General features: G+C 53.9%; 7 protein-coding genes and 1 non-coding gene across 8 annotated transcripts; 4 read left to right on the top strand and 4 right to left on the bottom strand.

The window, feature by feature from the left end:
- Positions 1-35: 35 nt before the first annotated feature.
- PHACADRAFT_213241 (uncharacterized protein) lies at positions 36-2,527 on the bottom strand. The gene is made up of 10 exons (XM_007400487.1): positions 1,865-2,527; positions 1,657-1,810; positions 1,547-1,603; positions 1,277-1,491; positions 1,183-1,224; positions 1,052-1,130; positions 758-999; positions 518-699; positions 395-459; positions 36-337 (listed from the first exon to the last, which is right to left on the bottom strand). Exons 1-10 carry the CDS (start codon positions 1,923-1,925, stop codon positions 316-318), a joined length of 1,119 nt encoding a protein of 372 aa, XP_007400549.1. The 5' UTR covers positions 1,926-2,527; the 3' UTR covers positions 36-315.
- A 1,121-nt stretch (positions 2,528-3,648) lies between these two features.
- On the bottom strand, positions 3,649-5,377 carry PHACADRAFT_263503 (uncharacterized protein). Its single transcript, XM_007400486.1, has 6 exons — positions 5,229-5,377; positions 5,013-5,168; positions 4,882-4,965; positions 4,707-4,825; positions 3,949-4,492; positions 3,649-3,890 (listed from the first exon to the last, which is right to left on the bottom strand). The coding sequence occupies exons 1-6, from the start codon at positions 5,345-5,347 to the stop codon at positions 3,755-3,757; spliced, it is 1,158 nt and encodes a 385-aa protein (XP_007400548.1). The 5' UTR covers positions 5,348-5,377; the 3' UTR covers positions 3,649-3,754.
- Positions 5,378-5,503: 126 nt separating this feature from the next.
- PHACADRAFT_t138 lies at positions 5,504-5,575 on the top strand. Its single transcript has one exon. It is a non-coding gene; the product is annotated as a tRNA-Glu (tRNA).
- Positions 5,576-7,365: 1,790 nt separating this feature from the next.
- PHACADRAFT_263501 (uncharacterized protein) lies at positions 7,366-9,159 on the top strand. Its single transcript, XM_007400485.1, has 10 exons — positions 7,366-7,453; positions 7,517-7,670; positions 7,726-7,782; positions 7,837-8,051; positions 8,109-8,150; positions 8,203-8,281; positions 8,334-8,575; positions 8,635-8,816; positions 8,875-8,939; positions 8,995-9,159. The coding sequence occupies exons 1-10, from the start codon at positions 7,393-7,395 to the stop codon at positions 9,014-9,016; spliced, it is 1,119 nt and encodes a 372-aa protein (XP_007400547.1). The 5' UTR covers positions 7,366-7,392; the 3' UTR covers positions 9,017-9,159.
- Positions 9,160-9,425: 266 nt separating this feature from the next.
- Positions 9,426-9,878, bottom strand: PHACADRAFT_263500 (uncharacterized protein; the record flags this gene model as incomplete). The annotated part of the gene is made up of 1 exon (XM_007400484.1): positions 9,426-9,878. A coding segment is annotated over exon 1 (386 nt), but the record flags the coding sequence as incomplete, so codon positions are not given.
- Positions 9,879-11,845: 1,967 nt separating this feature from the next.
- On the bottom strand, positions 11,846-13,869 carry PHACADRAFT_129332 (uncharacterized protein; the record flags this gene model as incomplete). The annotated part of the gene is made up of 4 exons (XM_007400483.1): positions 13,666-13,869; positions 13,551-13,609; positions 13,282-13,494; positions 11,846-13,221 (listed from the first exon to the last, which is right to left on the bottom strand). Coding segments are annotated over exons 1-4 (1,713 nt in total), but the record flags the coding sequence as incomplete, so codon positions are not given.
- Positions 13,870-14,685: 816 nt separating this feature from the next.
- Positions 14,686-15,730, top strand: PHACADRAFT_263495 (uncharacterized protein). The gene is made up of 4 exons (XM_007400482.1): positions 14,686-15,224; positions 15,283-15,401; positions 15,455-15,633; positions 15,684-15,730. Exons 1-3 carry the CDS (start codon positions 15,188-15,190, stop codon positions 15,572-15,574), a joined length of 276 nt encoding a protein of 91 aa, XP_007400544.1. The 5' UTR covers positions 14,686-15,187; the 3' UTR covers positions 15,575-15,633; positions 15,684-15,730.
- Positions 15,731-18,376: 2,646 nt separating this feature from the next.
- On the top strand, positions 18,377-20,390 carry PHACADRAFT_200229 (uncharacterized protein; the record flags this gene model as incomplete). The annotated part of the gene is made up of 8 exons (XM_007400481.1): positions 18,377-18,422; positions 18,486-18,562; positions 18,615-18,677; positions 18,732-18,806; positions 18,873-19,100; positions 19,161-19,672; positions 19,741-20,320; positions 20,382-20,390. 8 exons carry the CDS (start codon positions 18,377-18,379, stop codon positions 20,388-20,390), a joined length of 1,590 nt encoding a protein of 529 aa, XP_007400543.1.
- Positions 20,391-21,243: the final 853 nt, after the last annotated feature.

Below are 21,243 nucleotides of genomic sequence, written 5' to 3'. Positions count from 1 at the left end.
TATGTCTCGCTCGAGTGCTGTCGGCCTGAGATCCTGCGGACTAGGCATATAAGTAAGCGTACACGAAATTCGCTTGCGGCTTGCCATGCGGATGCCAGCTTGCTACTGCGGAGGACGATACGCTCTCAGTCTACAGTTAAGCACCTGTTCTACAAGATTCCAAGTCGCTGTTGACTCTGGTAGCACAGAAAGCAGAGCATACTATAACTGTTGCATTTGGGGAAGGCTATAATACAGGTAGCAAGCAAACTGGTAGGACAACGATATCCGTGGACAATGTTATAGTATAGCCGTTAGGACCGTGGTAGAAATTGTCTAAGCACCAGGAGGCGGCGGGCTGGAGGATCCCATGAGCAAATGTTCTCAAAAAAAAGTTAAGTGAAGGACCACGTACATGTGCGCGACCGAGGTCGCCGGGCCGGGTAGAGTCGTGAGACTCGGGAAGGGGGTGGATGCGCACTGTTAGGGACAGTCAGTCTAATCGTCACGCTCATGTTCGAGTGACACGGGTACGCACGGCCTGCTCAACGTCGGCAATGGATGTTCCAGCGGGGAAGAACGAAAACGGACCGTTGCCAGGGATCGGCTTAGAGAGTGGAATGACGGCCGAGCAGTCAGTCATCACGTCCGGGTTCTGACCGAGCTGGGTGAGCGCGAGGAAGATGAACTGGAAGTCGCTCGTCAGCTTCGACTGGTTGTCTGTGACCCGTTTTCAGCCTTTCTACTGTAGTTACATCGGGCTCGGGGTTATACGCACTGACGAAGGACTGCCACTCGCAGGCCGTGCGCGAGTCGCGCGCGATCAAGGAGTCGGACTGCAGGCGCATTTCTCCCGGGATTCCAGACTCAACCTCGCCTTGGTTTCCGCCAGAGCCAGGGAAGAGAGTGCCGCGAAGCTGGGATTCGACGAAGAATTGGGAGTCGAATATGCCGGGAGTGGAGTCAAACGGCAGGCCTTGGACAGTCGGGTCGATGTCGTTAGAAGCAGCAACAGAGTGGCTGAGGTCAGATAGTCAGGGCACATGCGGCGGCAAAAGTGCGAGCTACTTACGCCGAAAGCATCCAGACAAGCTCGAGCTCATCGAACTGGCCGGCATCGTTGACGCGGTTGATAATCTTAGTGACATCGTCTACAAAAGCGGTCAGCCAGAGACAAATTATCGTTCCGTTCTGTCAACATACCGAAAGGCTCAGGGACAAGACCATCAGGAGCAGCTTGGGTAGCTGCGCAGTACGGGTTAGAGCCGTTTTTGTCGAGTAAACAAGTCGAGCCTACCGGGAGCGCGGCCGGTGAAGAAATTCATCTGTGGAGCACCCGGACAGTTGCTCATCGCGACCGCACCGGCAAACGCAATAAAGTCGCCGGGGGTAACGTTGTGCTTCGCGACGAATGGTTTCTGGAGTTGGACAATCTCATCAAGGCCGACATTCGCCTGGAACGCAGTCTCGACGCTATCAAAGATCATGATGGAGCCGTCGGCACCACCACCGCTATTAAGCACACTTAGCGATCGTTTGATGCACACTAATAAAGAAAGAAACATACCCAAACTGGCCCTGGGCCTCAAGGGCAGGAGAGATGGCAATGGCATCGTGGAAGACGCTAGATTGCAGATAAGCCATCTCGCAAAATCGCGAAAAACCAGGAGCACTTACAGACGGATAGACTCGTGAGCCTCGGCCCCGCACTGAGCTCCGTTGAAGAGGTTCTGCTGAATGTCGTCGAGGACGTCGAACCACGCGCAGCACGACTCGTCGCTGACACTGGCGCCGTTGGAGCATGCTGCGCGCTTACTCTTCACCACGGCAGCTACGCATCGCGATCAGCACGGTAAGGGGATATGTGCAGCTGGAGAAGGCATACCTTGGGCTGCCTGAAGAGAGAGCACAACGGAAAGAGCAGCGATGAGTTGCTTGAAAGCCATGACCGTTTAATTGAGGCTGGAGAGAAGACTGCGAGTGTCCTGAAGAGAGAGTGGTGAGTTGCGCTGTCCTTTTATACCTCTCATTCTACGCTGCTGTAATATTTGTGCTGCTGGGCCCGTCCTCTTGGTGCACCTCTGGTGGAAAGCACGATGAGCCTTGCCAACCAATGACAGAGACTTGCGCTGTAACCTGTGAACAAGCGTCGTGCGGTACCGTTAAATCGATTGACTGTATCCCAAATACAGGCCGGCGAGTGCAACATATCCAATGTGCTGAGCTCTCCGTTGAATAGCGAAGTTGGGTAGATAGATGGGAACATAACACCGCTGAGAGAGCGGGACCGAGCCCGAGGACTTGACATCGGTACCGTCAATTGTCGGGCACGAAGCATAATATGAGGCATTCGTGTTAACTCAGCACCGGATAACACCGCTCACCGAGTTATCGCGCTAAGGTCAGGGATTCCAGAGCTTGAAGGCGAATGTAGAGACGCGTATCATTCAGCGCTGTGAAACGCCCGAAGTCTTGGTTCTATTCGATGATAGACCCCCACATACCACAAGCTAGAGTCGTTCCTTGACTGAAGTGTACAGTCAGTGCTAAAATGCATTCACGTCAGATAAAGTGGACAATTACCGCATAAAATCACCGATGAAGTCCCTTTGAATTATCTCAATGTACTTCCCATTTTAAGCCGCGAGAGGTGCTCCAGTTCACGCGCCACAACTGCTTTGGAGTCCGTCGATGCGTTGAGGGTTCCGAGTCGAAGAGAAACCCCAGTGGCGACCTAGCCAGTCCCAGCCATGCCACGGCACCGACCATACGCGGCATTCTAAATATAGAAGGGCCATTAATGAGGATGTCAGTTGCAAGCAATGGGATGAAAAGGCTCGGATGTGTCATGACCTGGCGTCCTGCAGCCGTCTCTTGCGTCGGCACCCACATACCCGAGCTCGATCCGAGAAAGCCGTGTGCACGCACGCCTGGGAATGTTGCCATGCTATTTTTATATGAGAACAAGCCTTACGCTCTGTACGCTGATTCGCCTGGCAGAGTGAAGATGTGCGAGCTTGTGTGGAGCTGGCATGGGATGGCCCAAGTTTACTGGCTGTGCCGAGCGCGGCGACCATCAGAGCAGCCGCTCAGTAGGTAGCCAGTCAAGAGAGCTGTATTTGGGAATGGCGCGTTGCACTAATCCTATATATCACGATATCAGTGAGATGGCCTAACTAGAGACATAGGCCCCGGTCTTACCCGTGTTTACACTGCTAAACGTCCAGCAGGTCGCTCTACGTAGCAAGGATGACGTGCCGGGCTGCAAGGACGGCCGCTTTCGCCGGATCCTTGGCTACGCAGTGTTCTGTAGACTGTAGACCTCTACAGTTTTTCCACATCTCATTGCAAACGCTGCGTGGAGTGTCCGCAATCACGGATGATTTTCATGCTCGCGTTTTTTTTTGTCATGAAGTTGTGCATGTGAGTGGGCTGCCCAGCAAAGCCAGCCAGCAGGCGAGCCTCACGTACTCGCTTTGAGAGGAAAATCCGACAGACTCAGGCAAAGAAGGTGAACACAGGAGTGGTGTGAGGTCTGCTAGAAATCCCGTGCTCCGCCTTGATATATTACGTAATTTTCCTCTTCCGAAAAAGGCGCGCATTGTGCGGCAGACGCCTCTGTGCGTGCGACATTGAAACCTCCCCTCATGTGAGTGCTGTAATTTCACTCTTACAACAGCATGCATTCAACAACACATTGACGCACATGAGTCTATCGTACAGTAAGAAACAAACCGGTTCTTCATCTCTCTTACGATACTTTGGCCAAATTTATTCAGACCCAGCGCTGGACAACAACACTGTTCACAAGCCCTGCCTGCTCAATCGTCAGTTCTTCATCTGCGAGCAGCTTCATCGCGGGTTGCGCGGTGTTAAGCGTGTACGGCCGGCTAGCAGCTTCAAGCGACGACCTATGACGATCGCAGAGATCAGCTTTCTTATTTCACTAGAGACATAGGAGGCACTTACGCATCGACAAAGCCACGCAGGTCACGTACGCGATGTGTCAGATTCATACGCGCAGTGAGGCGTGACCCGTCTACGAGGCGGACCTGTACGCGCGTCATTGGCAGAGTGTTGTCGACCTCAAAGCGCGTCGCTATGCTCTCCTTCTGTGTACCCGCAGGGACCTGAGATGCACCTGCACCTGCAGTGGTCGGGAACCCGCCGGGCATGCTTGCCGCGCTCGCCGATGACGAACTCGCCTGTCCAGGCACGGGCGAGCCGAGGCGTTGCCCCGCACCGGCAAACACACGCGCTGGTCCCGCAGAAGAGGCAGGCGCGACGTAATCTTCGTGGGTGCGCTTTGCGATACGAAGCTCGACGGGCTGCCCAGGTAGGATGTTCAGAATTGATGGTGGTGCGCGGCCTTCGTTGATTTCGCGAAGGATTTGTGCGTTCGCGGGATCGTCGTAGCGTTTCAGCTCGCCAGTCGTATCCTCGTGGTCCACGCTAAAACCGTCCCGCCAGAAAGTTATTCGACGTATGGCGGTCGGGGCATCGTCATCTTGCGCTTTAAATTGTTATTTTGCGCATACGAGACGCAAGAGGGGGGAGAGCACGTTATCGCAAGAAAAGCGGTATTTCATGCGTTCAAAGGTACGAGGTCGATATATACGTGGGTCATTGATGGCATTTCACAGCGAGATTGACATCGAAAAGAAGCGAAGGGCCAGAAGAAAGTGGTCAGTCGATTGCCGTGACAATAGGGCAGATAATGCACGTACGCCCAGCGAGGGGATCAGGGACGTATCTGCTCTCTACGTCTTCGCCACCGAGAACATGTCCTCCTCCGGAGAACATTGAGCGCGCGGGACCCGTTGAAGGTACAGGAGGGGGACCGGCTCTGAGTTAAAAATCAGTTCGCGACCTGATACTGTCAGCCAAATTGGGGTCACTCACTCTGCAGCCCGTCTCAACAAATCCCTTACGACATCACCTCCGGGGACAGGGCCTCGCCCCGGCGGTCCTTGGATTGAAATGCCACTGCTCACAATTGAGTAATGAGCTCAAGGTTATAGTAAAGCACGCACCTGCGATCTCCACCGCCAGCAAAGAACGTCTGAGGGTCCTGGTCCTCGTCATCGTCGTCATCGTCATCATCGGGCCTCGCTCCGCCAGGGCCGCCGAGCGAAGGACCGCCACCACCAGAGCCGACATCATGCAGGGATGCAATACGGCGGCCGCCACTACAATCACGACACACATGATTAGCTCTCTGGCTATGTACAATTATCCGAAATACACACCTGGAAGATGAGGATGGTGCAGCACCCGCCGCATCGCCAAGTCGACCTATCCTCGGGCCAGTATTCGCTGGACGCTTCCAGCCTGAAGGGGTGCTACGGCCGCTACCGCTATCGGACATCCTCGCGTAACTGTACAGCAAGGAGGGTATGTAGAGGAAATGTAGTAAAATTGGTCGTGGATTTGGAAAAGAGTGTACGCGTCCTAGCCTTCCAGTGACGCGTTCTACTCGTATAGCTCATATGTATAAGTAATATAAGGAGTCAACTTTCATCGATCCGATATGGTGTAACGGCTAACATTATCGCCTTTCACGCGATAGCTCGGGGTTCGATTCCCCGTATCGGAGGATTTTTATTTTGTCTTTTGTTTTGTTTGACACTCTAGAGTTTAGAATCCAGAGCCTAGACGTCGTAGTAGACGATTCGTAAGACACCACCCTCGGGCTCATGCACCCCCAGTCATCGACTCTGGGCATCAATGTGCTAAGAAAGTTTTGTTAAATAAAGTACATTAGTCACAACTCTTACAGCCCAGTGTTAATGGTTATGTAAGCTGCGACTGACCGTAGTTTTCATCGCTCTTCGTCGCTCGACCGTCTCCAGTCGCCATATAGTGTGATCGTGCGTATTGTTTGCCTGACTTAACGGTTAAGATCTCGGAGTTAAAACTAACTTGTTGGTCCTTTTTGTTCGCTCCCACCCTGAGTCGGCGGCCATTTTACAGATACGCGCGTCATTTGCACGAAGAGCCGACGACACTTCAATGCTCGGTCGCGGAGATGGCTGAGGGGTTGGGTATGCGTTTTGTTACGAGTTTAGGCACACACATTGCCGGGGTATGGCCGATTTCTGACGGTTCGGCCACGTCCGTGGGCCACCGAGAGTCGCTCTCCCAGGTATGCAAGTAATCCCTGTCCTGCGATTTGCTTACGCTGCCGTTGACCCAATACCATGGGGTATTGAAACAGGACTAAGGGTTTCAAAATTGACTCGGCAACTCATTTTGTGTTATGCCTAGTTCACCCGGAAAGAGACCATCATCAAAGCAAGCCGCAATGTCCCATGCCACCCAGTCGCACTCACACGAAACGACACAGCACAGCGAATCACCGTCCGTGATGTAGAACATACTCTCATCTATATATACCATGGTGGCAATTCTGGGATTGCGTGAGCACAATCCGCTCGGTCCGAGCTCGGGTACGAGAACTCCGCGTTGAGCGAGGGCAGCGGTACACCAGGCAAGTGCACACATGTGCCGGTCTTACCACACCATGTCGCTAGTATTCTCGCAACTCGTCCGGCTGAGTCTAGATCAGCATGCGAAGATCGCGGAGCGTGCCTATGCAGAATTCGTCTCGCGCGACTATGGAGACTTGCCTCTTTAGGATGCATCGGGACTTTGACGGCCTCTTTCGCGTTCGCGGAGCATGGTATCGACCGCGCTAGAAGGTAAATGCGTGCGTAGCATCATTCTGGCATCCCGCTTACGCTTGTGTGTTGCTATGGTACACAAATAAACGCTGTTTGAGACGTGCTTTTCTGGCCGCCTGCATGTGTGGATGTTTGCCTCTGATCCTAGCCTGTGGTAAATGCTCCTTCACTGGACGGGACCGAATCTTTGGGCTTTTCACAGCGGTATGTGATATGGAACTGTATGTCTAAGCTCAAGTCTGGGACTATTACTGAGTGACTTCAGCTCGTGCCAGGAACGAACGTTCCGGTCCGCAACGATCTCCGAGGATGGGCTGGGCAGCCCCGCGTCTACAGTATTACCTTTTTCCAAGAGCCGCCGAAATGCCAAGACTACGCCCTTTAGCTCGGAACCGCTCCCTCAGCTGTCACGCGATTTCTTCCGTGGGCCTTGCTTCCTTGTTCATTCGCGTCCTTGGTACAGTTCTTGTGCCCCGACGGTTAAGGCTGCATTTGGAGAACAGCTGTTTGTTCCGCCGGTCCCGCTCAATTTTTGCTCACAGGCTAAGCTTATGTGAGGCTTTCATTCGTCGGCTATTGGCATCGTACCTGCTTGCTGGTACATTATGCGTTGGGCAGACGTCTAGCCAAGATAATTTGTGACGCGGAACGTTGTATAAAAGGGGGACGCAACTCGCGATACTCTCTCCAAGACACTCGCAGTCTCTTCTACAGCCTCATTCCAGCGGTCATGGCCTTCAAGCAGCTCATCGTCGCAATTTCCATCGCGCTCTCTCTCCAGGTCACTCAAGGTACGTTTCTGTGTCCCCGAGCATATTCACGCTTGTGCCAATGATACCGAACACCGTGTGCAGCTGTCGTGCTGAAGGACAAGCGCGCCACCTGCTCAAACGGTGCCAGCGTCGGCGACGAATCGTGCTGCGCATGGTTCGACGTCCTCGACGACATCCAGCAGAACCTCTTCAACGGAGGCCAATGCGGCGCTGAAGCCCACGAGTCCATCCGACTGTGAGTGCTTCTGCGGACCAAGCGTTCTGCACATGAGACTAATTTAAATCTGCAGCGTCTTCCACGACTCCATCGCCATCTCTCCTGCAATGGAGGCACAGGGGAAGTTTGGGTATGTTCCCTGTGCATTGCATGTCTCTCAAAAGTGTCACTGAGAAATTTATAGTGGTGGAGGTGCCGACGGCTCCATCATTCTCTTCGATGAGATTGAGACCGCATTCCACCCGAACATCGGTCTCGACGAAGTCGTCAATCTTCAGAAGCCATTCATCGCTAAACACGGTGTCACCCCCGGCGATTTTATTGCCTTCGCCGGTGCAGTCGCCATGAGCAACTGCCCCGGTGCCCCGCAGATGAACTTCTTCACTGGTCGCGCTCCTGGTACGCCGACGTTTTTCAATCGGCAAATAATTTTGATTATTTATCTGCGTTCTGCAGCTACCCAAGCCGCGCCCGATGGTCTCGTTCCCGAGCCGTTCCGTACGTCACCAAAGCATTGAAAAGATTCGGAATGAAGCTGATCAACACACAGACACTGTCGACCAGATCATTGACCGTGTCAACGATGCCGGCCAGTTCGATGAGCTCGAGCTTGTCTGGATGCTCTCGGCGTGAGTGCTTTGCGCGTTTTCCACCACTCCCGCTCTGACCATGCGATCTCAGCCACTCTGTCGCGGCCTCCAACGACGTCGACCCGACTGTCCAAGGCCTGCCGTTCGACTCCACTCCCGGCGTCTTTGACTCCCAGTTCTTCGTCGAGACCCAGCTACGCGGTGTGCTCTTCCCCGGCTCTGGGGGCAACCAAGGCGAGGTCGAGTCTGGACTCGCGGGTGAAATCCGTCTTCAGTCCGACCATACCCTCGCGCGCGACTCGCGCACGGCCTGCGAGTGGCAGTCCTTTGTCAGTATGTATCGCCCCGAACTAGATATAGGTGCTACAGAAAATACTGACAACGGGCCACAGACAACCAGTCGAAGCTGACGAGCGACTTCCAGTTCATCTTCCTCGCGCTCACACAGCTCGGCCAGAACCCGGACGCGATGACCGACTGCTCGGCCGTCATTCCGATCTCCAAGCCCATCCCCGGCAACGGCCCGTTCTCGTTCTTCCCCGCCGGCAAGACCAGCGCCGACGTCGAGCAGGCTGTGCGTCCTCCGATTTGCCACGCACGAGCGTGACGGAAGCTGACTGCCCCTCTTCTAGTGCGCGTCCACCCCCTTCCCGAGCCTCACGACTCTCCCTGGCCCCACGACTTCGGTCGCTCGCATGTACGTAGACATTTGGAACGGATTGAGTGTTCTTGCTGACATGTTCCCTCTCTAGCCCCCCGCCTCCCGGTGCTTAAGCCATAACCACGGTCGCGACGGCTATAACGGTCACTTCGGAATACGGCTGGATTGTACATCAGGCTAGAAAAGTTTTTTGTATATCTACTTTGACTCTTTTTCTGCGCGATGAGAGTCACACACGTAATGATCATTGTGCATGCCGAAAGCTGGGCCTGGTGTGCTCCTCGCAGCGGGAAATACAAAATCAGAGTGGTGGGGATGTATCTGGCAGCACTACTCGATAGCGAAGGCGCCAGTCGAGACATCCAATGCGATCTCGATGCACCGCAAGACGGCGGCTGCTCAACAAGTTTTCCCTGAAGGCGAACCTGTCCAGCTCACCTATCCGAATCTTCTCCGGTACGACACCCGGAAGGCCGCTACTGATATATAAAACTTTAAAAGAAGTCCACCAAAGATCTGATGGGCGGAACGAAACACTCTAGTGCAAGGATCAGGTCGCCGGGTGCTTCCGTGTCGGACTGCATCATCCCAAGGCACGACCTCGCCAACTCTTGGTCCTCAGAGTACAAGGTTTCGGGAGATGTCTGCGACGTATCCTGGCTAGGGTTCGATATAGTCCAACCCTCCCCAGCATCGGCAAGCATCCTCCGTGGCGGCCTCGTCCAGCCCTGTTCGGCATAATAGGTTTGTACCAGCTTCGCAAGCTTATCCCAGATGTCGCGCCACAGGGACTTCACGTCCTGAGTCAGGCGCTCCCCTGGTACCACCTGATGGACATCAGCGTAAAGCTCGCAAAGCCGCAGCGCATCTAGCGCGCCGAAATTATCTTGAAATTCGGTGTCGTCCATTTTATCAATGAGAACGGAAAGCCTTGCGCGAGACTGCCCCAAGCACTCCTTCAGATCTGCAGTTATGGTGGTTAGTGTATACAATATTCGCTTATCGGGGCCAAGCAGTACGCACCAGTGGCACTAGCAGTGCGGAGCAGGTTGCGACATGTGCCAAGGATTCCCGGGTCCTGCAGCCGATCCTTGGGATGTAACGTCGCGAGGAGCCAGAAGATGTCGAACGAGCCTTCGTTGGCCCACATAGATTTGAACAGCTTCAGAAGCGCCCCGCTCACGTTTATCTCGAACACGCGGCGCGAAAGCAGCATGAGCACGCCAATGACCTCGACAGACACGTTGCGCCACTGTGGGGAGGGAATGTTCAGCTGCGGGACACACTTCTCCAGGAATTCCCAGAGATCCTTGAGGACCTCCGGCTTGAGCGGATTTTGCATTCGCAGAATTTCTGTTAAAGATCTGCGTACAGCGGTTTTTGCGGGATCTGGCTGAGTGCTGGGATCTGGCTGGGAGCTGGAAACTGACCGGGAGCTGGGATCGGACTGAGAGTTGAGTTTGTCCTCTGGGGCCAGATAGCAGGCATACAGGTCGAGACACGCCTTCGGAGTGAGACCGTTCGTACATATAGACGCGAGGCGTTTCGAAAGTGGTATGAACGCGCTCGCGGATGTGCGTTCCCAGACAGTGTGAACTATGCTGGGTGTATGGCCGAAGAGAAGCTCGAGACATCCAGCTGCGTCATGCGAAATCTCATGCGTAGACAGGAGCAGTATGACTGCGTCCACGAGCCATTCGGGAAGGGTCGGCTTCGAGCTAGTGTAGTTTGTGATTTTCCCGCGGATGATCTTCGCGACGATGTCCGTTATCGTCGTCCATTGATCGTCCGGGAGTGAATCCGGGAACTGCAGGACGGTAGTGAATGCCTCACGCGGAATAGCCTTCCCGCTGTCGCCGATCAGGTAACGCAGCGCGGCCACGACGGACCAGAGCGCATCGGCCGGTGCGACGCTGTCGCTGAGAAGCGACTCTAATGTGGCTTTGAGAGCAAAGGACGACTGCGACAACCAGCTTTGGAGGGTGCGGGTTACAGTAGGAGGAAGATCTAGCTGCGACGGCGTGAGCAGCAGCACCGCCGCTTGTTTCTTGAAGGACATTAGCCTATTTAGCGGGGTTGGAGACGAATAATCGGCGGCCGGGTACCACCTCGTGCCAGCCAGCGCGACCGCGAGTATTTCGCCGGCCTTATTCATGAGGGTACCCCATGTAGCATTTAGTTGGTCCATCGATTGAGAGGACCGTTCGCCTGGATCACGGACGGGTAGAACCCGAGAAAACCTGGTGATGACCCAGAGCAGATTGTTCAATGCTTGTGTGGTATCGCTGGCGAGTTGCTCGTAGTCCAGTGAGGTCTCGTCGAATGGTCCCAAGAACACCGTGAAGAGATCCTGGTCGCCGGGGAAGGGGCTGAGCGTGTCAAGCAGAAGCTTCAGCTCGGGTAGGCTGAGGGCATATCGCTGGAGCACATCCAAAGCAAGCTCGGGTAGATTCTGGTCCGACCGCGCGAGCAGGATGGTGAGGGCATAGCAGGCCCACGAACCCTGCTTAGGCCGCTGTACGGCGAGTGGTGCTAGACCCTGCGCCACCTTTCTTGTGAGCTCGGTGAAGGCCTCTGCAGGGAGTGTGTGGAGATCTAGGACGGGGGATATACGCGGTTTCTGGCTGTAGAGTCCGACCTTGGTGAGGAACTGTGTGGCGGCGCGGATAATGGAGACCAGGTCAAGGCTATCGTACGACACTTTCTGCATGGTGGAATTGGCCATGGCATGAAGCAATTTGCGCATAACGGCTGTGTTAGATGCACAGGATAGAAGCGCTTTCTGCACGTCGTTGCTCATGGTGCTCTGCGGAGCTGAAGCTAGGAGCATCGCCGCATCATGCGACCAGCTCGAGGTATCGTCGTCGATAGGCCCAGCTGTAACCGCCTTTGCGACCTCTTGGAGCAGCTTCTGGCTTACACCGTATGTGATATGCTGAAGATTTGGCATGGATTCGAGGGGTAGGCTCAGGCCGCCCGGCTTGAAGTACAACGAGAGGAAGCGGAGCACTGCGCGTACTCTGTACGAAGGGTGCCCAAATGCCGCGGAGGGTGCTGCTGGTCCATTCTCGGTGTTGTTGGGAGCGAGCATGGCAGTAGATAGAGCGTCCAAGATCACAGAGAGAGGTCGGCTGCTGATTTCATAGCCGTACATGAAATCCCTCACGTCCTGTGGCACAGCTCGAGACGATCCGGAGAATAGGAGAAGGATGGAATTTGCAATGGAGACATCCTCGGTCGTAGGAGCGGAGCTGTAGGGCTGGTTGTCGATGGAAGTGAGCTCCCGCGCACGGCGGGCAGTCCGTATTTTATCGTGCTGCTTTAACGCATTCATCGCTGCCCCCATGATGTTCGACAGAGGCTGATAGGTTGTTCGGTCCTGCAGAACGTCGAGGTCTAGGAGTTTGGGCTCGTGAGCAGCTGGAATGGCACGGTCACGGTCTCGAAGGGCGAGATCGATAAGGGCGAAAATGAGCCTCATGGTGGTCGTGATGTCGGCACCTGATCTGGTGACCGCGGGCGAAATCACGTTCTGTAGTATGGCATGATTTGGATCTTGTTCCTCTAGGAAGCACCGGTAAACAGTGACGTGACGACGCGGAGTGAGCTCGTGGCCGCTTGGAGACAAGACGAGCGCGAGCGCTTTGACAAGCCAAGTCGGAGCTTCAGTGGGCGGAGGGACGTCGAGATGATGGGCTTTGATGGTGTTGACGACAAGAGACGATAGCTCAGTCCAGTCTTGGTTGGATAACAGATCCAGGGGCAGGTGACCGTATGTGTTAACGACGTCCTCAGCTGTGGCTGCGACACGATGAGAGATTAATTTTAGCACAAAATCAATGACATCGTCTGGCGTGTGCGGATCTTGCTGTCGAAAGGCGTCGAGTATGGTCGGTAGAAGACCACTATCGGAGAGGATAGCGTCAACAGATACGAGGATTTCGCTGCCGTCTTGATGTCTGTTGGAACTTTCGTCAGCAGACGGAGATGGTGACTCCGCGTTGAATACATTAGCATCAGAGGGAGTGAGCGCTAGTTCAGAAGACCGCGGGGAGTTGGCAGGTGTGTCGACGCCGGAATTAGGAGGCTGGAGTGAGTCGGAGTGACCAGCAGCACCGACGGCCTCGAGCTGAGAGCGGACTGTCAGGGCATCGGTACGTCGGTGCGGCTCAAAGCACCAACACAATTGCATAATATGCCACAATGCGTCGGGGATATGCTTATCAGATAGCGAACGTTCCTGACTCTTGCCGTTAATGATGGCAGACATTGCCTGATAGTTGTTCAGGTTGTGGAAGGGTATCTTCCCGGTATAAATCTGGTGACAGGGTTCGTCAAGGCGGGCCGCAGATAGCGTAACCCACTACTATAGACTCACATGCCATGACACCTGGCCAAACGAATACATGTCGCTGGCAGGCGTATGATGGATGGGTGAGAGCAGAGTACGGTCCGGGTCAAGTATCTCGGGAGCCATATAGCGCGTCGCACCGGCCCGCGCTGAGCTGCAGCTCATTCCGGCGTCTGAGAAGTTGGCGAGCCCGAAATCTGCCAGACGAACAGCCCCGGCTGCATCGATGAGGATATTTCCCTGGGTATCATATTGCTCAGACGGTATTAGTTAGCATGCCGAGTAGTCAGACGCACAGCATGTAGGTCTCCATGAACCACGTGTTTCTTGTGCAGGTATTCCAGTCCTGATGCTACTTCGTATATCTACCAAAGTTGAGCAGCGTTCATCCGCATATTCCAGATAATAGACTCGCCAATCGAATAGCGTCCTCTTCACCAGATTTCTCTATGTATTGCAGGACATTGCCGTAGCTCATCCAAGGGAGCACCAAGAAAATGGGGCCGGTGAGGGATTCTCCAGGCTTATAGATACCAATTATCGGACAGATATGTTTGTGATTTATGCCACGGATAAGCGCGGCCTCTCTGTAGAATATCTGAAAGACATGATCAGCGATGTACCCTGTCAATCTCTCAAGATCTCGCGCACCTTCGAGTCATCCTCTCCATGACGAAAGAAGCGACCTGCCTTCAGGGCTATGACGTCTCCTCTGTGCTCGCCCTTGTAAATATCTCCGTACGCCCCGCCGTCGACGGGCTGGCGATGCGTTAATTGCACGTTCGACAGCGATAGTCTATGCGGGAGCTGGCGGGACGTTTCGCAAAGCCGCACAAATACACGCCGCAGGGAGCGCTTTAACTCCGAGTCCACTCCATGTTTTGACAGGTGCGCTTTGAAGGGATAGATATCCGAAGTAGTCGGCGGGAGGGGACACAAAATCTAAGTCGGCATATTTTTTCAGGCGGCTGCGTACAGAAAATGCGAATGCAACCCACCAGATCGAGAAGATTTAGCAAGTCGGCCGCAATGGAGCCGCGGGTGGTTTAGGACAGCACAGTTGTTGTGCCTCATGGCCGATGGCTGTGAGTGACCGTATCAGCACGTGGCTAACTGCAGTGCTTCTCATTGACGGGGTACGGTACCGGACGGACGCCGGACGGACAGTGGGGGCGCCTAATCGGGTGTCTCGAGACACCCGATCGCGCGCGGGACCCTGGCAGCAGGGCGGGGCGTCGGTCGTCGCGCGCGGCAGCGGACAGCGGCCCTGAACAGACGCTCCGACGTGAACTGGAGCCCGAAAGCACGTCGGAGGGCGTGAGAACATGCGGGGGCCCCGCTGATGGCCACCGGCACGGTGCTTGATCGGTCCGGCGTCTACTGTGTACACACTACTTCGCTAGCAAGTACTGCACATAAGAGTGCTAGTGCATGCATACACTAGCTTGTCCATCTGAGCGACCACAGGAGCTGATGCCAAGATAACGGCATTGCCACTGTCGTAGACTGCCGCCGTTGTTGCTGCTCCTCTGAGCTCTCTCGCGCCACTGCGCTTTGCTACGGACACCGCATTCACGGAGTCGATCGGCGCACTCCTCCTGCGGCGGTAACGTTGTAGTGCCCAAGCAAAGGATGGAGAGGACGCCGAGGACCGATATGGCAAGGTTAAAGATGAAGGTGATGAGGATGATGGCTCTGAAGACAGTGTAGGTTTTACCTGGCTCATAATAAGGCCGCTAGTGGCGGACAAGCTGAGGCATGGGCCAGAAGGTGCTCTACTGCTCAACTGATAGCAAGGTACCCCTTTTCTTACAGCAATGCTGATCTCATACGACGTAGTGTTTGCAACACCTTCCAGAAGAGACGGAGCGAAACTAAATCCGAGGCGTATACAGACTCGACTCACGATGTTTGCGCCGTTGTGGGGGTGTATATGCATGGGTCGTTCCCTCTCAAAGGTGGCCTGCGAAGTAAGCGGAGTTGCTCCCTTGTATCCCGTTTTCAACTCCGTCCTACTGCTCTTGACAGGTTTCGCCTTCTACCTCGGCGCAACATCTCCAACGCCGCCTACCAAGTGCCGCGACAGAGTCAGGTATCGCGGACAACTCTTGGAGTACATCGCACAACCACAAGCGTTCTTTCTGAAGGTGCGTTTTGTCTTCTCCACGAACATCCACCCGCATCTGACATCGAGACACAGGCGTTCTTCATCATCGTCACGACCTGCCATGCCATCGTCATCCTACTGTTGCATCACGCCCAGCCCGACACCACGTCGCGTCTCTTCCCCCTGCTCTGCGCGAATCCCTCGCCGTCGTGAACTTCGTCCCCGCGACGTACCAGCGCGTGGGAGGAGTACATGCGCAGGGTCCCCTGGTGGTTCGTCCCCCATGTGATTTGAAAACCGTCGCGGCTGACAGGCTACCCAGCATTCCTCTGCATGCAGCCTTGGTCGGGCTGGCCTCGTGAGCGGGATTTTATCTCACGCGTCACAGCTTTCCAGCATTTTGTGCGTGGGAGATGGTCCGAGGCTGCCTATCTGCCTACGCTCATTGGCCGTCGGTTCAATAAATTTCGTGTGGGCTCCTACAATGACCAGCAAGGCCCCGCATGCAACTCAAGTGTGTCCTTAGATGGTTGCACGATGCACGTAATATTTACGTGATGCGATTATCTTTCTACGCGTGGTCTCAGCTTCCTCTGGCATGTGTTCCATTCCGCACTTCTCGCCTAAATAAGCAGCCGCCGGGGCCCCAGCTGCTCATCTTCTGCATCACACAGGGTGGTAAGCGCAGTTTTTTTCTTGGGAAAACTCAGGCAAAAGCGGCTAAACAAGGCCCAGTTATTCCTCAATTCTACGCTGATGCAAACTGAGAAGAAACTGGTGCAAAACCAGCCAAAATGGTGTAAAACACAGTAAAACTGGCGGAAAACTGAGTTTTGCCTTCGGTTTTTTTCAGGTGAAAACCGGAGAAAGTTGGAGCCTTGTTCAATCAGCTCTTGGCCAATTTTACGCCGGAAAAAAAGCGCGCTTACCACCCAGTGTCATAGGGCACGGGCCGTCTCACGATGTCATCAGCGAAGGGTACACGTATGCTCCGACACCATATTTCTGCGTCACAAGGTCCTGCACGCCGTGAACACCAAAGACGCCGGACAAGGGCAAGGAAGTGGCATTGGTGACGGGCAGCTGTTGAGTCGCGTTGCACGCCGTCACCAAAGATGTCCCCAATGCGGGCTCGGAGGTCTGCTGAAGTGGGAGAGGACGGAGCGGAGTGCGCGGGTCGTCGAACTCGGCGCGAGGGTTGAGGCAGCCGACGGAGGTAGAATTTCGAGCCATCTATAAGGCAGATGGTCGTCAGTACGACGCATATATGCACCAGAATGGAAACGTACTGGCTTGTGGAATGAGTCGAAGCGACAAGGCGGCGCCTTCAACATCGCTGATGTGCTCGTTGTAGGCCACTAGATCTGCCCAGTCCGCACGAGATGTTTGCATCCGCGGCGGCCGTTTCCACCGTGCTGCTGTATACACTCCTTTCATCCGCATACTCACCTTTTCCGCGTTGTACAGCCGACGACCTCCACTTTGGAAATTATGTATCATCCCCTGGACGTGCTCATACACCTCGGCGCAACGAGGCGGCGGTTTGAAATCCGCGACTGAGGGAAACGCAATGAGCCGCGGATAGAGGACGGATGTTCGAACATACTGTGTATTCGCTGGAAGGCATCCATTCGTTCGACACAGCGACCAAGATCTTTGTCCACTTTCTTACTACTTGCCGCAACGCTGTCCGTCTGTCGAGACACACCTAACTCGATGCCACCTACTGATGTTCTTGAAGTGATGTACAGGCTTTGCATCAAAGTGAAAAGTCTTTTCATTGAGAGGATTGAGAGGTAGATATACAGCCGGGTTTCGCCTAGCTGATGAGACCCGTAGATATCAAGTAAATACTAAAAATGGTAATTGATTTGATGCGGAAGGACACCTGGGTACCGATTTTGCCGTTCTCCTCTTCTGCCTCGAAATCGAAATATTATCTTTGCCCGTTCGCCTGCTAGGCAATGCAGATGCCGAAGTTTCCGGAAATACTCATTGCTTTGTTATGCAATAAATATCTGCTCGCGCTTGTGCCATCGCTCACGTCAATGGATCCCTACCGTCAGAGCCTTTAAGCGACCTGCAACTGTTTGGCTGTTTCGATAGGTGACTCCAGGCTCGACTTCCTCCGAGTCATTCATCTCTCATACCAATTGATCGCAGCTGTTATATGCTTCATGCCTAGTTTGTATACTAGGAGATGGTACGCCCCCGTGATACAGTCAGTGCCGTGCCGAGCTGAGCTTCAATGTACCTAGACACCAATTAGGCACGCGACCAAAACTATGACCCTGCCACAAATCAATAAACAGCGACAAGCATCCTCAATATTGTCAGTTTTTTTCTTCTTCAGAATCAAAGCAGACACCTGATTGTCGCCCTTTGAGGTGTAACGCTGTCGATGACCGGGCTACAACGGGATGGAGGGTGAGTTATCGCCCGCTCTGCTCGATCTGCATCGACGTTAACACTTGAGCCAGGGGCGAACATGATGATGCTGCTACTGGGATGCTGCATTATCTGTCTTAGGACCGAGCTTTGCATATACAGAAGCCCAGGCACCTAGGCGTCAATGAGAAATGCCTTTCCGCACCGCCTTGGTTCTATCGCCCCCAGACAGACAGACAGACAGACAGACAGACAGACAGACAGACAGACAGACAGACAGGCAGACAGGCAGGCAGACAGACAGACAGACAGACAATATTATTATTAAGCCGGGGCCAGAAAAATATTATTATTATTTGTCTGGCCCCGGCTTAGCGAAGATTCGTGAGTGACCTCTAGCTGAGGACAGAGCGACTGATGTCGTGAATCGGCGCCCGCCGGTGTTTAGTGCTTAAGGTTTATATAGCATGTGCACATCACGAAACATCTTCCCTCGCTGCACGCGTCTCTGTGCCTGTCGATGACTCTCATCTTCGCTGACCACCACGACATACGCTGCGCTTTATCCTACTATCTAGTTAACCCGATTTACACACATTATTGAACCGGCGAACGCAGCTTTTTCCCATGTCATCAAGCTTGCGAACGCTGGACGCCGCCGATGATAGACACCGTGGGTCCTTCCCTTCTGTCTTAGCCCTATCTCTAACGACCCTATATCTTTGGCCGTCTACAGAACGTCGGAAGCGGATGAAAGAAGACAACGAGCCTTCTGACCACGGCAGACAGGATCGGCAGGACATCACAGGCTCTGTGCGTTTATCATTTTTCTGCGCTGAACTCCCGACGACGCCGAAATTGCCAGGGCGCTACTCGTGCAAACGAGCCCCGTTCCCCTATGCAATTCATTCGCGATAGTCCTCCCCCGGTGCGTCGCCTTAGAACCTGTTGGCATTGAAGGAAACTTGACGCCATCTCTCAGAAGCGGATCCGACGGGAATACGAAGCAGCCACTTCAGAGCAGCAGCAGGAAGTTTTATTGAGTAGCGAGCAGTCGGTAAGTAAACACGTTGACGGCACCAGAACGTGTCAAGCTAAGTATCTTCGATGTAATGTGCTGCAGGTTATAAATATGCACTTGCGTGCGAACCACGACGAAGCTGCCATCGAGGCTGCACCTGGCCCCATCTCCACTGGGGTCTTTGAAGACCATCTATCTGACGGAAGACCTTCGAGTGGCATATCTATGAATCAAGTTGGGACAACCTCTACTAAGGAGATCGCACACACGGATGGTAGAGGGTCAGCCGACCCTCCGGTGGATCCTGGCAAGGCTCGAGGCAACCTTTCGGTTAGTTTCAGGAGTCCATTCTGATAACGGACTCTGAGCATGCTAACGGGCCAACCGAAGGGCATGCTTTGCTTCAGGCTAAAGGAGTTGGAGGAGACTTTCCTCTGCAGGAGACCGCCTTGGGATGATGTCTTCGACCGAGACGCGATATTCACGATCATAAGGGACAATGCCGAACGACGCCGTAGACATCTGCTGGTCAGGACCATAGAACACCGTATGGATATATGGGGGCTTTGTCAGCTTGCTCTGTCCGGGGAAATTCCAGAAGAAAATCTGTTCAAATCCTTCCGGGATGGCGAGTGCTACATGCTCAGACCAACCCCTCGCTCTCCTGTACCCCTCCAGTGGATCCACATCAGCCCAGGCGCAATCCCGGATGCACTTGCAGACATGTCACTGGCAAATGTCCCGTACACTCTTCGCAACCTCAACGTCGTAATGGGCACAGCTTACACGCTCGAGATGGAAGGCATGCGAGAATTTCTCGAGTATGCGATCCGGGAGTCACGTGACTTCGGGGAGGTCTACGGCCATGGGATCTGCTCAGCAACCGAATACTCCCCTATCATGTTCTTTCGGCTTATGACTCCCAGAACTACGAATTTTTAAGTGAAGATTTATGGACAATATCACACAGCTGGGTTGCCGACGAAGATCGCGTTGACGTATGGACGAACATCAACGGCAACCAGTGGCCAGCACCTACCCCACGCGCGACAACTCTCGAGCATGTTCGTGTTGAGCTGCTCAACATGGGAGCAGAGTACGTCTGGGTAGATGTTCTGTGTCTGCGGCAGAAGGGCCATAATGAGGACGAGCCGGCGCGGTTGGAGGAGTGGAAGGTCGATGTACCGACTATTGGCTATATCTACCAAGCCGCGTCCAGCAGCAGACGCTGCGTCACATACTTCAACGGTCTCGGGCTCCCATTCGCCACAGCTCCTGATGTTGTCGCTTCCGATCGCCATTGGTTCAATCGTGTCTGGACATTGCAGGAGTCTGTGTCCGAGTGGCTGCCTGGTGGGCTAGCCGACACCTCTTTTGTCGACGGACACGCATTCTTTGCTCGGCTGAGCAAAATTATCCTCAGTGCATCACCCGGCTCAGGTACCAGCTTGACTCAAGACCTCATATCGCGCCATTGCACCAACGAACTCGACAGGATTGTCGGCCTCGCATACTGTTCCGGAGATTGTATCACTCTACCCATTGTTAAAGTGCGACTGAACTCTTGCTTTATTCTGTGCTACAGGGCCAGTATATATACATGTGGGTTAGGACCTCTGATACTGCTATAAGACCTATGGTACTCCGAGCGTAAGCATGTATACTAAGCATGAGTAATCAGATGTCGTATTACTACAAGATAATAGAGGGATCATGTGATGATATCCCCATTAGTCCGTACAGGGCAATGACGTAATCGCCCAAGTTCTGACACTCCCACTCGACTAGTTATTGCCTAATCTACTGAAGACTAAGCCTAGCATAGACCGGAAACGCTCGAATTTTGTTGCACCGAGTGGTTTCGTCAATGTGTCGGCGATCATTTCGTCCGTACTAACGTAGACTATATCCACTCGTTTTTCTTCTACGTATTCGCGTATGAAGTGATATCGAATGTCGACGTGCTTGAGCCTTCGGTCATGAGCGGGATTGACTGCGAGAAAGATTCCTCCTTGGTTGTCTGCTACCAAAGGTGGTGGTGCAGTAGGAAAGTAACCTAACTCTTTTTGGAGTGACGTTAGCCAGGCTAACTCAGAGCATGCCTCTGAGAGTGCCATGTATTCGGCTTCCGTCGAGGATCTTGCCACCGTCTTTTGCATCCGAGATGCCCATGTGACTGCTCCATCGGCCATCAAGAAAACGAAACCGGTTGTTGATCGCCGGTTATCCCGATTTTCGCCCCAATCTGCGTCTGAATACCCTATCAAACCAGACTGATTTGAGCCTGAGTACCGGATACGATACTCGGTGGTATGACGGAGATACCGGAAGATGTGTTTCGCGGCCTCCACGTGCTGTGACGTAGGGTTTTGCATGTATTGTGAGAGTCGTGTGACTCCCCAGGCGATGTCGGGTCGTGAACCAATCATCAAGTAGATGAGACTACCAATCATAGACTGGTAGTGATGGCGGA

Source organism: Phanerochaete carnosa (genome assembly GCF_000300595.1).
Source record: "Phanerochaete carnosa HHB-10118-sp unplaced genomic scaffold PHACAscaffold_10, whole genome shotgun sequence".
In the NCBI taxonomy this organism is placed as follows: Eukaryota; Fungi; Basidiomycota; class Agaricomycetes; order Polyporales; family Phanerochaetaceae; genus Phanerochaete; species Phanerochaete carnosa.
The sequence above is the reverse complement of the archived record's forward strand: the minus strand, read 5'-3'. Positions and strand labels throughout refer to the sequence as shown.